General features: G+C 38.0%; 1 protein-coding gene across 2 annotated transcripts in view; it reads left to right on the forward strand.

Moving 5' to 3' along the window:
• Positions 1 to 18,262, forward strand: part of LOC133646714 (attractin-like) — a 194,973-nt gene that overhangs the window by 52,168 nt on the left and 124,543 nt on the right. For both annotated transcript variants that reach the window (XM_062042411.1, XM_062042410.1), the window contains exons 8-12: positions 1,703 to 1,952; positions 5,357 to 5,540; positions 5,609 to 5,763; positions 8,412 to 8,496; positions 15,275 to 15,510. In XM_062042411.1, the coding sequence (XP_061898395.1) occupies positions 1,703 to 1,952; positions 5,357 to 5,540; positions 5,609 to 5,763; positions 8,412 to 8,496; positions 15,275 to 15,510 (910 nt within the window). The remainder of the gene's footprint in view (positions 1 to 1,702; positions 1,953 to 5,356; positions 5,541 to 5,608; positions 5,764 to 8,411; positions 8,497 to 15,274; positions 15,511 to 18,262) is intronic.

Raw genomic sequence — 18,262 nt, forward strand, 5'->3', positions numbered from 1 at the left:
GTTTTTTGTTTTTGTTTTTGGGTTTTTCGCACCGTGACGAGAGAAGGTTGTTTGCATTGGGTCTAATAAGTAAATGCTGCGCATACTTCTACTTTGACCGTGGGCCCTAGTTTAAAAAAATAATCACTTTCATTGTCAGTGACAACATTAAGACACAGATATTTAAAGGCCTACTGAAATGAATTTTTTTTATTTAAACGGGGATAGCAGATCCATTCTGTGTGTCATACTTGATCATTTCGCGATATTGCCATATTTTTGCTGAAAGGATTTAGTAGAGAACAACGACGATAAAGGTCGCAACTTTTGGTCGCAGATAAAAAAAAGCCTTGCCTATACCGGAAGTAGCGTGACGTCACCGGAGGAAGGACTCCTCACATTTTCCCATTGTTTACAATGCAGCGAGAGAGATTCGGACCGAGAAAGCGACGATTACCCCATTAATTTGAGCGAGGATGAAAGATTTGTGGATGAAGAACGTGAGAGTGAAGGACTAGAGTGCAGTGCATTATGTATCTTTTTTCGCTCTGACCGTAACTTAGGTACAAGGGTTCATTGGATTCCACACTTTCTCCTTTTTCTATTGTGGATCACGGATTTGTATTTTAAACCACCTCGGATACTATATCCTCTTGAAAATGAGAGTCGAGAACGCGAAATGGACATTCACAGTGACTTTTATCTCCACGACAATACATCGGCGAAGCTCTTTAGCTACTGAGCTAACGTGATAGTATCGGGCTCAAATGCAGATAGAAACAAAATAAATAAATCCCTGACTGGAAGGATAGACAGAAGATCAACAATACTATTAAACCATGGTCATGTAACTACACGGTTAATAATTCCCAGCTTGGCGAAGCTTAAAAATGCTGTTGCTAACGACGCCATTGAAGCTAACTTAGCAACGGGACCTCACAGAGCTATGATAAAAACATTAGCGCTCCACCTACTCCAGCCCTCATCTGCTCATCAACACCCATGCTCACCTGCGTTCCAGCGATCGACGGAAGGACGAACGACTTCACCCGATCATCCGTGCGGTCGGCGGCTAGCGTCGGCTAGCGTCGGCTAGCGTGTCTGCTATCCAAGTCAAAGTCCTCCTGGTTGTGTTGCTACAGCCAGCCGCTAATACACCAATCCCACCTACAACTTTCTTCTTTGCAGTCTTCATTGTTCATTAAAAAAATTGCAAAAGATTCACCAACACAGATGTCCAGAATACTGTGGAATTTTGAGATGAAAACAGAGCTTTTTTGTATTGGATTCAATGGGGTACCAATACTTCCGTTCTCTCCGTGACGTCACGCGCATACGTCATCATATATAGACGTTTTCAACCTGAAGTTTAGCGGGAAATTTAAAATTGCACTTTATAAGTTAACCCGGCCGTATTGGCATGTGTTGCAATGTTAAGATTTCATCATTGATGTATAAACTATCAGACTGTGTGGTCGGTGGTAGTGGGTTTCAGTAGGCCTTTAATAAAGTGCCCCAAAATAAAAACTCCACCTGTGAAAGAATGTCTAATTGTGTCTAACAAGACATTTGCACGATTGATTATATCACATTTACCTTTTCATCTATTGGTATTGTCCTTTTTTCTTATTTTTTTTTAATGTTTTTTTTTAAAGAGCAATTTTTTATGTATTGCGTGATTTCTTTTGCTTTTTTAACACGAGCCAACCCGCATTTTCCACAGGGTAAGATCTACATGTACGGAGGCAAAATCGATTCCACTGGAAACGTGTCCAGCCAGCTGTGGGTTTTTCACGTCCAGAACCAAACGTGGGTTCTTTTGAGCCCCCGCAGCAAGGAGCAGTACGCCGTGGTGGGACACTCAGCTCACGTGGTGCCGCCCCAGCAAGACGGGGAGGCCCCCGTGATGCTTGTGCTGTTTGGACACTGTCCTCTCTACGGATACATGAGCCTGGTGCAGGAGTACAACATCAGTAAGTTGTCAAACACAAACAATACATTAAAAAAACATTTTTCCTTATATTAACTGAGATTATTGACCTTTTGTACATGTGTAAATCGACCTGTAAATTAATGTTTTGGAGCAGTGGTTCTCAAACTTTTTTCACCCAGTCCGACCTCAGAAAACCACTTGGCTCTCCAAGTACCACCCTATCAACCAATATTAAAAAAAACAGTAGTGTAGTAGGCCCAAGTATTCATTAAAAACAAGGCAGCACTTTTATTTAACAAGCACCGTATTTTCCTGACTATAAAGCGGATCGGGATAGAAGCCACACCCACTACATTTCTGAAGAAAAAAATATGTTTCAATATATTAGCCGCACCGGATTATAAACCGCAGATATATACGTTGTGAAATGAATTATTTACACAGAAATGTTTTGTAAATGTCCATTTACAAATCTTAACTGTGTCTGTAATGCAGTAGTAAAACGGCTGTTCAAACAAAACAGAAGTCATGGTCATGGACCCACTAGCTGCGGAAGTCAGCTTCCCGATTAACTGAACAGACTCAATAACTCCACGGTGACGTTTTGGTGAATTTACTGAGGAATTTGTGAAACTGAAACAGTGTAAAAAGAATGCCATTGTAAATTAACTCCTAAACGTGTTAGCATATTAGCTAATGCTAACGACACTGGCTTCATGACATTACAATAGCACGTGCATGAAAACACTCCTACAGACATCACGGTTTAGTACCGTAAATAAGAATTGTTTTAGTTATACTGTGAAACTTACAAACATTGCTCGGAGTGATAAATAAAGAATCTTTTCTAGCAGAATGCTATGGATGGCTATAATTCCGGTGTAAGGCATTTAAAAAGGAAGCACATTTTCAACCTGTAATACCTGCAGTGAGCGAACTGGTCCAAAAGAGGCCGCCATAGCACAAACAAAAACGCACCATTTTAATCCTCTGTTTGGGTTTAATGCAAACTATTGAACACAAAACATTATGGGCATTAGCGAAAGAAATCCATATATTAGCCGCTTCGTTTTATAAGTCATGGGGTTCGAAGTATAAGAAATAAGTAGCGGCTTATAGTGCGGAATTTACAGAGTAGTTAATATGTTTGGCCACATTACACCTGCTTTGAACAGTAACACTGTGTTTGAATACAGGAAAATAAAACACAAGTGATGGAGACCGTGTACAACTAGTCGAAAGCTTCTTTTTTTTTCTTTTTTTCTTTTTCTTTGCAGAGTCTATCTTCTAGTTTAGGAGTGTCAAACTCAAATACAGAGTGAGCCAAAATTTAAAACTGAACAAAGCCGCGGGCCAAGGTTGAACAAATTAACCTTTTAATAGGGACCCAAACAAGTTTTGCATTGAATATTGAACAAGCAAGGCTTATATAACTTTATAGTGACATGCAAAATCGAGTTTCAAATAATAATAATAATAATTAAAAAATATCAATGGCATATCAAATGCAATTTAAATAAAAATTGAATGCCTCTTTTCTATTTGCAGCCTTCTGAGGTAAATATCAACATTAACTTTTTCCACAGGCTAATACATTTGAAAATAAAATAACAATGAATAAACCAACCATTCAGGACTTCAAACTGCTCAGTTTGCAACACACTGATCTAATCTGATGTGCCCAAGCCAGATACCTGCCATCTTTTCTTGGATGCTAGTTCATTAATGTCGGGGCTCAGGCTTTGAGCTGAGGCAACCTTCATTATCGAACAAAGGTGTTCATCAGTCATTATACCTCGTAGTCCACCCGGACCACATTCTTGGGGGCGTGCCTTAAAGGCACTGCCTTTAACGTCCGTTACGAGCTGTCGTCACAGCCGCTTTTCATCCATTCTAACAACGTGCCGGCCAAGTCACAAGATATGTGCGGTTTCTGTACGCGCACACGTGAATGCAACACATACTTAATCAACAGCGATACAGGTTACACTGAGGGTAGCCGCATAAACAAGTTTAACACTGTTAGAAATATACGCCACACTGTGAATCCACACCAAACAAGAATGACAAACACATTTCGGGAGAACATCTGCATCATAACACAACAGAACAAATACCCAAAACCCTTTGCAGCACTAACTCTTCCGGGACGCTACAAAATACACCCCCCGATACCACCAACCCCCCCAACCCCCACACACACACACACACACACACACACACACACACACACACACACACACACACACACACACACACACACACACACACACACACACACACACACACACACACACACACACACAACTTGTAGCGTCCCGGAAGAGTTAGTGCTGCAAAGGGTTCTGGATATTTGTTCTGTTGTGTTTATGTTGTGTTACAGTGCAGATGTTCTCCAGAAATATGTTTGTCATTCTTATTTGGTGTGGATTCACAGTGTGGCGTGTATTTCTAACAGTGTTAAAGTTGTTTATACGTCACCCTCAGTGTAACCTGTATCGCTGTTGATCAAGTATGCATTGCATTCACTTGTGTGTGCGTGCAGAAGCCGCACATTTTATGTGACTGGGCCAGCGCTCGTTGGACTGGATGAAAAGCGGATGTGACGATTTTCGGGAGGGGCACAATTTTGGCCCGCGGGCCAGAGTTTAAAACCCATGTTCTAGTTGATCTTGTCCACAGGAAGTAGCCTGCTAGCTAAACAACCATGGAACCTTCCGAGTGAAACGTGATTTATTGTCTCACCAAAATGTTCCATAGGAAAAACTCACCACAAAAGTCAATCAAAACTCAAAATTAATATTAATATTATTTAATATTAATATTGATACTGTTGTTGATATTATTCATTTTTTGGATTGTTTTATGTCATGTTTGTGAGTCCTCTCAATTGTTCTGTCGATTCCTATTCTGAATGTTGTTTGGTTTTGGAATTGTATTATTATTGTATTATTGTGTATTATTTTGTTGGACTGAACAATAAAAAAATATATACAAAAATAATCCAACTTAAAGTTTACAACCTTGTCAAACGATATGAAAGCATGTGTTAATCACAAAGATGATTATTTATTTAAAACATAAACCTTAGGCTTAGGTCAGGCTGGTTAGAAAAAGAAGTACTATCCAAGTATACTGCATAAGAAAGAACTCATAAATAACTGATGAAAAAAAGATTTACATACAATTATTTTGTGCTAAAATAAATCCACTAAATTAATAATAAATGTGTTTTTAACTAAAAACAATTAAAGTGCAAATGGAAAATGCAATTACAAAAAACAACTCAAAGTTCAAACAATAATCAGTAATATGTGATGATAACCATAGAACAGGATTGACTTCCTGCTCCCTAAATGTGTTCACACTTGAACTTGTTTTAAAGGTTTGGCAGTGGCCATGGTCTGACCCTGTAACCCTTGACACTTTCTGCTGTCTGTGCAGACAAGAACACGTGGAGTGTGGCAACCACGGAGGGGGCGCTGATCCAGGGGGGCTACGGACACAGCAGCGTGTTGGACGCGTCCACCAGAGCCATCTACGTCCACGGAGGCTACAAGGCCTTCAGCGCAAACAAGTACGGCCTGGCGGGAGACCTCTACAAGCTGGACGTGGACACCAGGAAGTGGTGAGGGAAGGCTGAGGCGGGGGGTGGCCTTCTTCCAGACCATAATAGTCAGTGTTTGGCGGGTGCAGGACCATCCTGAGGGACAGCGGCTTCTTCCGCTACCTCCACACGGCTGTGATGGTGAGTGGCGCCATGCTGGTGTTTGGAGGCAACACGCACAACGACACGTCCATGAGTCACGGCGCCAAGTGCTTCTCCTCGGACTTCCTGGCCTACAGCCTCGGTCAGTACCGCACGCCGCACTACATTTAACATGGCCGACGTTTTATGTCCGACCACACACTCGTGGTTACTTCAATAGGTACGCTCCTATTTTGCATCTCCAAGGTATGGAGTGCTTGCAATTGTGTCTAGTATTTTTTGTGTCAAAAAATGTTTCAGCGAAAGTTCTTGAAATTAATTGTATTAATTAAAACATTTTAATATACATTTTATTTTGTGTACAAAATGCTTCAATTTCACCCGTCTAAGGTCTGACATATGCTTGAATTTCAACTAAAGTGCTCAAATTTATTTTTGTTATTTGTCAACGGTCATATATTTTTAGTATCAATGCTTCAATTTTCCTTTCCAAGGTCTGAAATATGTGAATTTCAACCAATTTAAATTAATTTTATTCACTAATATTCATTAATTGTTTTTTTTGTCAAAAAATGCTTTCATTTCACCTCTCTAAGGCTTGAAATATGCTTGAATTTCAACTAAAGTGCTTGAAATTAATAATTTGTGTCAAAAATGCTTCAATTTTACCTCTCCAATGTCTTAAATATGTTTGAATTCCAATAAGTTCTTGAAATTATTTGTATTCATTAATATTTAACAATATTAATCAATTTTTTGTGTGAAAAATGCTTAAATTTCATCTCTCTTAAGTCCTGAAATGTGTTTGAAATTCAACTAAAGTGCTCAAAATTAATTGTATTCATTAAAACATTTTAATATACATTTTATTTTGTGTAACACATGCTTCAATTCTACCCATCTAAGGTCTGAAACATGATTGAATTTCAACTAATGTGCTTTGAATACAAATGTTTTCATTAATATTTTTCAATATTAATATATTTTTTGTCAAAAATGCTTAAATTTGACCTGTCTAAGGCCTGAATTATGCTTGAATTTCAACTAAAGTGCTCAAAATTAATTGTATTTATTAATATGTATCAATTGTAATATTTGTGTTTTAAAAAAAATGCTTAAATTTTACCTTTAAAGCCGGAAATATGTTTGGATTTCAACGAAAGTGCTCAAAATTAATTATTTCATTAATATTTATCAATATTAATGATTTTTTTGGTCAAAAAATGCTTTCATTTCAGCTCTCTAAGGCCTGAAATATGCTTGAATTTTAACTAAAGTGCTCTAAATTAATTGTATTCATTAATATTTATCAATATTAGTATTTTTGTGTCAAAAATGATTCCATTTGACCTCTCCAAGGCATGAAATATCCCAAATGTCAACCAAAGGGCTCAAAATGAATAACATTTATAAATATTGTTATATTTTTTGTCAAAAATGTTTACATTTTACCTTTCCAAGGCAACTAAAGTATTTAAAATTAATTGTATTCATTAGTATTTATTAGTATATTTTTTGCTTCAAAAATGCTTAAATTTCATCTCTCCAAGGCCTGAAATATAAAGGTGCTTGAAATAAATTTTATACATTTCTCATTTTCATATATTTTTGTTTTGTCAAAAATGCTTTAATTTCACCTCTCTAAGGCTTGAAATATGCTTGACTTTCAACTAAAGTGCTCAAAATTATTTTTATGTTTTTGTCAACAGTCATATATTTTTAGTGTCAAAATGCTTCAATTTTCCTTTCCAAGGTCTGAAACATGCTTGAATTTCAACCTACATTCATTGTATTCATTAATATGTATTAATAATTTTATTTTTTTGTCATAAATGCTTCAATTTCACCTCTCTAATGCTTGAAATTTGGTTGAATTTCAACTAAAGTGCTTGAAATTAATATTTTGTGTCAAAAATGCTTAAATTTGACCTCCCGAGGTCTGAAATATGCCCTAAAGTGCTTGAAATTAATTATGCCAATACTTACAAATATTTGAAAAAAAAAGTTTTTAAATGGCTGTCCGACTGAATAATTTGTTGAATTGAGAATTTAAAAAGCAAACGTGGGTATTAACCGGTAATTAAAGTGTGTAATATTTATGTGAAAAAAAAAGTTTTTTCAAATCCCTTAATTTTTGCAAATTTTTTAAATCTCTCTTGGTGTGACTGAACCAGGTAATATCAGCCATTTTAAAATGAAAGAACCCTGTTATTAAACATGTATCTTGAATCCAATATTTTGAACCTAAATATTAGGAACAGGTAAGACAATAATAGATCGTTAAATGAGTATCTCTCAATTATTTTTGCAATTTCCCCCCTAAATAATTGGCCAAAAAGGAGGCCTTTGTGTCTGAGAAGTGTTAGTTGAAGTCACATGTCCCCTGCGGGTCATTACATTGGGGGCCGGGTCGTCATCGTCACGCTACATTCCGTCACGCCTCCACCACCCTTCATCTCACCCATTGTCATGGAGGCCCACCTGGCAGGGTCGTCCTCCTAAGCTGGCTAATTGTCTGATCGTTAGGCTCGAGGCCTAATTGCTCCTCCTTAAAGAGCTGGAGGCAATTAGAGCTCCACATTCAATTTGAAGTGCTGTGACTTTGCACCTTGCAGTACCGGTCTGTGTCATCAGATGGTACTGTGTAGCTTTGGATGGAGTCTTCTCTTTCTCATGGATGAAAGAGAGAAAGTTGAGATTTTCAGGAGATGATTTCACTATTTTGTTCAAATAAATCAATTATGTCGCAAAGAATGAAGAAAAACAATATTTTTTCCTCTTTTCCTTCAGCGTGTGACGACTGGACGCTGCTGCCCCGACCGGAACTTTACCACGATGTCAACCGCTTCGGACACTCGGCGGTGGCCAGCGACAGGTAAGCAACCATCAGTCACCCCCCCAATGCAAGACGCAAAACGCCATGAATAGCAGAAGAAAATGCATTCATTTTGTTGGAAAAATAGGAAAATGAAAGTACAGTAGCACAAGGAAATAATACAAAAACATGAAATGTTAATGATATAAATGTAATACACAAATCATAACAAATGCTTATAGAAATAAAATAAAATGTGATACAAATTAAATTGAATTCACAAAATTGTTTGCTAAAAAATTGCTACAGGTCATAATATAATTCCAAACTAATTATGATCGTATAATTTCTTATTTTTAAATTTTTTTTAAATATGCACTAATAAAAAATTATCTAATTGTAAATTGTAAATATTCAGTTTAAATAATTAGCAACCAAACATTTCTAAAAATATAGATATTATCCCCAACTAAATATGTAATAATAAATCATGTCCAAATAATACACGCACACGTACATATTTAAAGTAAGTTCATAGTAAAAGTTAAAATACATGCAACATATTCTCAAGTTTTATACTTTTAAATTATAATATTCAAAAATATAAATGTACGCATGTTGCTAAATTACTGGAAAACTATTACAACATTGAATATTATTGAATATTAGTATACAGTATATTGTATGTGATATTAAAGCTATAGCTCTGCCCCTTAAAATCCTTGCCTCTGATTGGTCAGCATGTCTTGAAGTGTTACATTGTCGACGACGTTTCACTCTTTTTCAACCAAATTGTGTGTGTGTGTGTGTTTGTGTGTGTGTTGTGTGTGTGTGTGTGTGTGTGTGTGTGCGTGTGGCACATGAGCACTAGGCAGCGATTTGTGAGAAGACGAGGGCCATGCATGTTTTTTAAAATGATGCACACATGGCATGTAAAGACATGTCATCATACTATTGTCTTTCTTTTTCTGTCTCAACATGCACATGTAAAAGTATGTGACTTTCAGTACGCTCCCTTCATGGCGGGCCAATTAGGGTTACTTCACTTTTATCCATTTTGTACATTAAAGATGTTCAAATTAATCCAAAATCGGTCAACATTTTCCATAATATCTGAACAAAACATTCATTCATCTCAGCTTTGTGTTATACAGGCATGTGATTTTTCCCTCTAGTCGGAAATCCGTCTTTTTTTTATTTCTGTAAAAATAGGAAAAATGTTTTCCGTTTTTCTTAGTTTTTTCCGAGCTACGATGTGTGTTAAAATCTTGATCGGTCTCTTTGCCATACCAGCCAACAACTACAGTTTTCCCGTAACGAGTACGGTTTTTGATAATCAAGTGGTGAAAACTACGGCTTTCCATCAAAAATGATGAACTTAAAAATCAAAGCTATGTAGCGAAGCAACTCCACGGGCAGGGGACAACATATACGGGAAACATCAATGATGGTTGGTACCATTGTCCTGGTACCAATATTTTGGTTACGGTACCAAATTGCATTTCGATACTTTTCTAAATAAACGGCACCACAAAATAATGGCATTATTGGCTTTATTTTAGCAAAAAATCTTACGGTACATTAAACATCCCACACAGCAGAAGACTCCTATACGGATCCGCCTTCAAGTCGCCCAACCCGCGTTACTGTCACATTCGTTTTGGCTCCGCCTAGAGGATACAGCGCCGCCTCTGAAAATTGTACGGTTATGTTTCTTATTGCAATTTTGTCCTTAAATAAATAGTGAACATATAGTGTTATAATAATAGTGACTTGTCTTTTAGTAGTAAGTAAACAAACAAAGGCTCCTAATTAGTCTGCTGACGTATGCAGTAACATATTGTGTCATTTATCTACCTATTATTTTGTCTACATTGTAAGGGACAAACTGTAAAAATTTATTAATCTACTTGTTCATTTACTGTTAATATCTGCTTACTTCCTGTTTCAACATGTTCTATCTCCCCTCTGTTATAATGTAATAATCAATTATTCTTCTGTTGTTTAATACTTTACATTAGTTTTGGATGATACAACAAATTTAGGTATCGATCTGATACAAAAAGTTACAGGATCATACATTAAGTTAAAAGTACCAATGATTGTCACACACGCACACTAGGTGTGGTGAAATTTGTCCTCTGCATTTGACCCATCCCCTTGTTCACCCCCTGGGAGGTAAGGGGAGCAGTGGGCAGCAGCGGTGTCTGCGCCCGGGAATCATTTTTGGTGATTTATCCCCCAAATCCAACCCCTTGATGCTGAGTGCCAAGCAGGGAGGTAATGGGTCCCATTTTTATAGTCTTTGGTATGACTCGGCCGGGGTTTGAACTCACAACGTACCGATCTCAGGGCGGACACTCTAACCACTAGGCCACTGAGTAGGTCATATTCAAAGTCCTCATGTGTCCAGGGGCGTATTTCCTGACTTTATAAACATGATATGAATTTTGAAAAAAGGTTTTGTGACGATGAAAAATATCGATGCAATCATAGTAATATCGACTAGATACGCTCTTGTACTTGGTATAAATACAGTGGATGTCAGGTGTAGATCCACCCATGGCGTTTGTTTACATTCAGGACCGCTATCTTTTGTTAGCGGTGACGCCGGTGAGCTGTTGTATCCTCCTACGGTGTGTAGTGAAGCATGTTTAGCTATTCCTTGTCCTCCAGTGATAATGGTAGTGGTAAAAAACATACTTTATTTGTCGCCATGGAGACAAGGATTAGTGATTTAGAAGTAGCTAAAACACTGCCGACTGCAGATGGATGTTAGTTGCTAGCTAGCTAGCTAGCCATGTTTTAAAGCACCTCTTCCTGAGGGTGTTTCAGTGTTATAACTTCACCTTTATATTAAGTTTTTAGACCAAAATGCGTCCATTCTTCCTTTTCTGTCTACACACTGTGTCTGCTTGTAAGTACTCCGTGTGTGTGCGCTGCCGAACAGGCTCGTCTGCTCGTAAAACCAGCAATGTCATGACGTGTCGACGCGCCATCACGCAAAAAAAAACCACAGTATAGTACCGTTTTTGATTCGTTAGTACCGCAATACTATACCAGTACCGGTATACCGTACAACTCTATAGGTTGGTTTATGTATAAGAACATCCATGATTGGTTAGTTGTTTACCATGATGAGTCACAATTGGTTAAAATTAGGGCAAAACATTAGGGACAGGCCAATCAGAGGAAAGATAGGGCAGGTCATGGAACCAGGAAGGGAAATCTCAACAGACATCCCAAATGATGACGATAGAGTCGGAGAAGAGAAGAGGGAATTTTCAAGCGGGCGATTTATATATTAAAAAAACTAGTGGAAGATGGCAGAGGGATTGTCTTCCTTAGATTTTTCTTTTAGCGATGTCGACGACGTCCAGGAAACCCACAATGCGTCTACTTGCCCACATGTATACGTCTGGATAAAACATTAATTTGAGTTGTTTACCATGTAAACCCAAATAAAAACTGCTTTCCACATGGAAGAGGTGAAATACATATTTAAGAACACACATGATTGTGGCAGACATGTGATGACTTTTGCTACAGTATAGCCGGTAGAAAATGGATGGATGGATTTCTACTGTTTATATTTTGACATTGAATTGTTGAATCATTCTGAAACAAACAACATGACTGCAAGATATTTATTTCATGCTATAAATCACAAATGGCTATTCAGATAAAGGAAGTTAGCTAATAGAATAAACATTGCATTTGGAGCAGTTAAAGTGGAGAGGGAGTCGAAGAGACAGAAATTGGCTATAAAATCCAAGGCGGAATCCACTAAAGCAGAAACAAAAAGGAAAATGCAAGCTGCTCAGAAATTTGCCAGGAATGTCATTTCAGAGCCATCTAAAGCAAAAATGCCAAAGTAATGTGTAAATAATGTCAATAACTAAATGGACCATCTGTGGCTGTAAAGTGAACACTAGTAAGGTTGTAAATACTGTATAGAGTAGGCTAACCCATGTGGTTCCTGTGGATGTGAACACAAGTTGTAATTACTGTAGTGACTAAATAACTATGACTGAAACAGACACAGTGATTCAATTGGATGAATGGGCTATGTATTTATGTCAACTTTGTTGATAATTTTTGAATTCTTTAAACACTAAAACATCTTTAAATGGTGATTTTTTTTGTGCAAATTTTTGCATGTTCAATTGCTGAAAAACCATGAGCATTGGGGGAGGAGGGTTCCCCCTTTATCCCACCACCTTATTTTTATTTTCAGTCTTTTTCATTAAGTGCAAATCACATGCCTGGTTATATTTGTGTCCATCCATCTTCCGCCGCTTATCCGAGGTCAGGTTGCGGGGACAGCAGCCTAAGCAAGGAAGCCCAGATTTCCCGAGGCGTTCCCAGGCCAGCCGGGCAACTTAGTCTCCCCAACGTTATATTTGTGTATTATCTCAATGATAATATGTAGCACCCGTGTCGGATTTGGTCAGTGGGCAATCAACAACGCAACACGGACGACGTGTCCTGCCCAAAGACACGCCAGCAGCGACCGGGATAGCGGAAGCGGGATTCAAACCCTCTTGTTAACCAGCCCTGTCTCCCCGTGCCACGCCGTAGATCGCACATCTTCTTGACCTTAGCTCGACGCTCCTTCCGAAAGTCGTTCCGCGTCCTTGCCTCACGTCCTCAAGCGACTGCAAAGGATGTCTGGCGCCGTGCCCCACAATGTCGATCCCGGAACTTTCTTCCTCAGAAGCCAGATGGCACTTATTGGGCAGCGTGGGAGAGCAAGGGCAAGGCGACAGATGTTGAAAGTCGAAAGTGAACAGAGTTAGCCGTACGTCGTCTATTCGGATTCTGGTCCGAGTAATGAGAATGGCGGTTAGTTTGAGACATGTTCCCTCTTAATTGTTCATGTGTGTGAGCAAACGCAAAAACTTCCCGAGCGTTCTGTGGAGCAAATGTAAGCATACCACCGTCACACCTGTACCAAACCTGACTTAATAACAAGTGAAATGCCTCATTATTATAATCAAATGACAGCAGTCTTTTTAATGAGATTACTTTGTAATATCAGTGATTTGGCCCACTTACAATAAAAATGACAAAAAATGATAGTCTTTCATGAGCTATGTATTAGTATTGTATATCTGGGTGGGGGTCCTGCTTTGGAAATAGTTTGTACCCCTTTCAGAGATCACATTAATATCCTCTTATGATGTAACCATGGGATAAAGTGTACATTCTTGTAACTTCCTGTCTGTAAAATATATTTTTATTAGCATTTCTGTATTTTAGTAACAGCATTTCATGATTAATATCCATACATTAACATTCTTAATAAATGACAGTAGAATAAGCACACATCTGATTGAGGAGTCATGTGGAGACATGGCATTTACATTTTGTGTGGTGCTGGAGTTGTCTGACTTTTTGTGTGGCCATAAACGCAACAGTGGCTGAGTCTAATGAGTGCGTCTGTAGGCGCAAGTGAGAGAGAGAGCAACAGATGACAGAGTTGGTTTTGGCCTGGTTTGTACAGCAGAAAATGACCAGTTTTTCTAGATATACTGTAAGTGTTTTACTGATGTTTACAGCCATATATGTATATGTATATATATTTATATATTTACATAAATATATATGTATATATATATACTGTATATATACTGTATATATATAAATATATATATACATATACAGTCGCAATCAAAAGTTTACATACACTTGTAAAGAACATAATGTCATGGCTGTCTTGAGTTTCCAATAATTTCTACAACTCTTATTTTTTTGTGATAGAGTGATTGGAGCACATACTTGTTGGTCACAAAAAACATTCATGAAGTTTGGTTCTTTTATGAATTTATTATGGGTCTACTGAAAATGTGACCAAATCTGCTGGGTCAAAAGTATACATACAGCAATGTTAATATTTGCTTACATGTCCCTTGGCAAGTTTCACTGCAATAAGGCGCTTTTGGTAGCCATCCACAAGCTTCTGGTTGAATTTTTGACCACTCCTCTTGACAAAATTGGTGCAGTTATGTCAGGATTTTGGGAAGGCCATTCTAAAACCTTAATTGTAGCCTGATTTAGCCATTCCTTTACCACTTTTGACATGTGTTTGGGGTCATTGTCCTGTTGGAACACCCAACTGCGCCCAAGACCCAACCTCCAGGCTGATGATTTTAGATTGTCCTGAAGAATTTGGAAGTAATCCTCCTTTTTCATTGTCCCATTTACTCTTTGTGAAGCACCAGTTGCATTGGCAGCAAAACAGGCCCAGAGCATAATACTGCCACCACCATGCTTGACGGTAGGATGGTGTTCCTGGGATTAAAGGCCTCACCTTTTCTCCTCCAAAGATATTGCTGGGTATTGTGGACAAACAGCTCAATTTTTGTTTCATCTGACATCACATGGACAAAGATAAGACCTTCTATATATACGTACAAACGTGTGTGTGTGTGTGTGTGTGTGTGTACACACAAAAAAATGATATTACTGTTGACAAATATTTTATGAGAATAAAGTTTTTTGAAGTTACCGGTAGTTTATTTTCTTAAGAAAGCAGTATTTTGGAAAGAAAATAGGAGCATAAAGAAGATTTTGTTTCCTTATCTCATTATAAAAGTGTAAATGTTATTTATTCATGATGTAAGGTTGGCAAAGGATGCTTACATAATTTACTGTAGATAATTCATACTACTATACAAGGTACATGTTGAATTTTGTTCAAATACAATTGTTTTGTTCAATCTGGTAGTGTTGCATCATTATTCTCATAAGTGTACTTTATTTTTTTAGTGTGTGCTTCTACAACTGCAATGTTCTAAAGTTGTGTTCTTCCCTTGCATCTTGTGTTCTCTTCCAGCGTGATGTACGTGTTCGGCGGCTTCAACAGTCTGCTCCTCGACGACGTCCTCGTGTACACGTCTCCCCGCTGCGTTGCCTTCTCCAGCCCCGCCTCTTGCAGCCAGGCGTGGCCCGGTATCCAATGCGTGTGGAATAGCACGCTTGCTTCCTGTCTGCCGTGGGAGGGCACCGCCGTCTCTGGTGCCGCTGCGGACCAGCAGCCGCTGCTGGCGGCGAGCTGCACCACCAGATCCTGTAGGTGGTGCCAGTGTCGCCATGTTTGTTTGGTTGCCTGGCTGGCTAAATTTCAGTCACCAGTTTAGCCATCATGGCTGCTCTTTAGCGATGTGCTATACCACAGGTTTTCTTGCCGATCCGATACCAAGTAAAATTCATGCTGGTGTCGGTGATACCGATCAGATGCTTTATGCAAATATACCTTATGTGTCTGCAAAAATGTTAAAGGTTTTGCTTTTGTATTTTCAAATAACTTATCGATCTAAAAAAAACAACAGTAAAAATGTGCAGAATTTTTTCAACTGATAATTATATAACAAAGTTTTGTCTTTAAATAAATAAATATATATATATATACATATATATACTGTATATATATATATATATATATATATATATATATATATATATATATATATATATATATATATATATATATATACACACACACACACACACACACACACACACACACACACACACACACACACACACACACAGTTTTTGTGTGGCCATAAACGCAACAGTGGCTGAGTCTAATGAGTGTACTGTATATATATATATATATATATATATATATATATATATATACACACACACACACACACACACACACACACACACACACACACACACACACACACACACACACACACACACACACACACACACACACAGTTTTTGTGTGGCCATAAACGCAACAGTGGCTGAGTCTAATGAGTGCGTCTGTAGGCGCAAGTGAGAGAGAGAGCAACAGATGACAGAGTTGGTTTTGGCCTGGTTTGTACAGCAGAAAATGACCAGTTTTTCTAGATATACTGTAAGTGTTTTACTGATGTTTACAGCCATATGCCGTATGTGTATATATATTTATATATTTACATAAATATATATATATATATATATATACTGTATATATATAAATATATATATATACATATACAGTCGCAATCAAAAGTTTACATACACTTGTAAAGAACATAATGTCATGGCTGTCTTGAGTTTCCAATAATTTCTACAACTCTTATTTTTTTGTGATAGAGTGATTGGAGCACATACTTGTTGGTCACAAAAAACATTCATGAAGTTTGGTTCTTTTATGAATTTATTATGGGTCTACTGAAAATGTGACCAAATCTGCTGGGTCACAAGTATACATACAGCAAGGTTAATATTTGCTTACATGTCCCTTGGCAAGTTTCACTGCAGTAAGATGCTTTTGGTAGCCATCCACAAGCTTCTGGTTGAATTTTTGACCACTCCTCTTGACAAAATTGGTGCAGTTCAGCTAAAATTGTTGGTTTTCTGACATGGACTTTTTTCTTCAGCATTGTCCACACGTTTAAGTCAGGACTTTGGGAAGGCCATTCTAAAACCTTAATTCTAGCCTGATTTAGCCTTTCTTTTACCACTTTTGATGTGTGTTTGGGGTCATTTTCCTGTTGGAACACCCAACTGCGCCCAAGACCCAACGTCCGGGCTGGTGATTTTAGGTTGGCCTGAAGAATTTGGAGGTAATCCTTCTTTATCATTGTCCCATTTACTCTCTGTAAAGCACCAGTTCCATTGGCAGGGAAACAGGCCCAGAGCATAATACTACCACCACCATGCTTGACGGTAGGTAATGTGTTCCTGGGATTAAAGGCCTCACCTTTTCTCCTCAACACAAAAATTGAGCTGTTTGGCCACAATACCCAGCAATATGTTTGGAGGAGAAAATGTGAGGCCTTTAATCCCAGAAACACCAAACCTACCGTCAAGCATGGTGGTGGTAGTATTATGCGCTGGGCCTGTTTCCCTGCCAATGGAACTGGTGCTTTACAGAGAGTAAATGGGACAATGATAAAGGAGGATTACCTCCAAATTCTTCAGGACAACCTAAAATCATCAGGCCGGAGGTTGGGTCTTGGGCGCAGTTGGGTGTTCTATCAGGACAATGACCCTAGACACACGTCAAAAGTGATAAAGGAAAGGCTAAATCAGGCTAGAATTAAGGTTTTAGAATGGCCTTCCCAAAGTCCTGACTTAAATGTTTGGACAATGCTGAAGAAACAAGTCCATGTCAGAAAACCAACAAATTTTGCTGAACTGCACCAATTTTGTAAAGAGGAGTGGTCAAAACTTCAACCAGAAGCTTGTGGATGGCTACCAAAAGCGCCTTATTGCAATGAAACTTGCCAAGGGACATGTAACCAAATATTAACATTGCTGTATGTATACTTTTGACCCAGCAGATTTGGTCACATTTTCAATAGACTCATAATAAATTCATTAAAGAACCAAACTTCATGAATTTTTTTTGTGACAAACAAGTATGTGCTCCAATCAAACTATCACAAAAAAGAAAGTCAAGACAGCCATGACATTATTATGTTCTTTACAAGTGTATGTCAACTTTCGATCGCGACTGTATGTTTTTAGGGACATTTTCCCCATTCAAAATTAATTATCCATTTTTCAAAATTCCACAATTCCCACATTTTTCAACCGATTCAAACCATTCCACCTTCAACACATTCACTTCATCCTCGAAATTCAAACAACCACGTTTCCACGTTCAACACATTTCCAGGAATTCCTGTTTTTTTCTAACCTTATTTCCAACCTTTTTTAGTGCGATGACTCCTCTTACTTTTTTCAACCCACTTCAACCAGTTCCACTGTCAAAACATTCTTCTTAGTCAGGAAAAAAAACAAAAAACAAGTTGGTTTAAGAACTTGAAAAATTCCCGGTTTTCCCGAAATTCTGTAATACCATTTTTCAATGAAA

The sequence above is a fragment of the Entelurus aequoreus genome, linkage group LG03 (genome assembly GCF_033978785.1).
Source record: "Entelurus aequoreus isolate RoL-2023_Sb linkage group LG03, RoL_Eaeq_v1.1, whole genome shotgun sequence".
NCBI lineage: Eukaryota > Metazoa > Chordata > Actinopteri > Syngnathiformes > Syngnathidae > Entelurus > Entelurus aequoreus.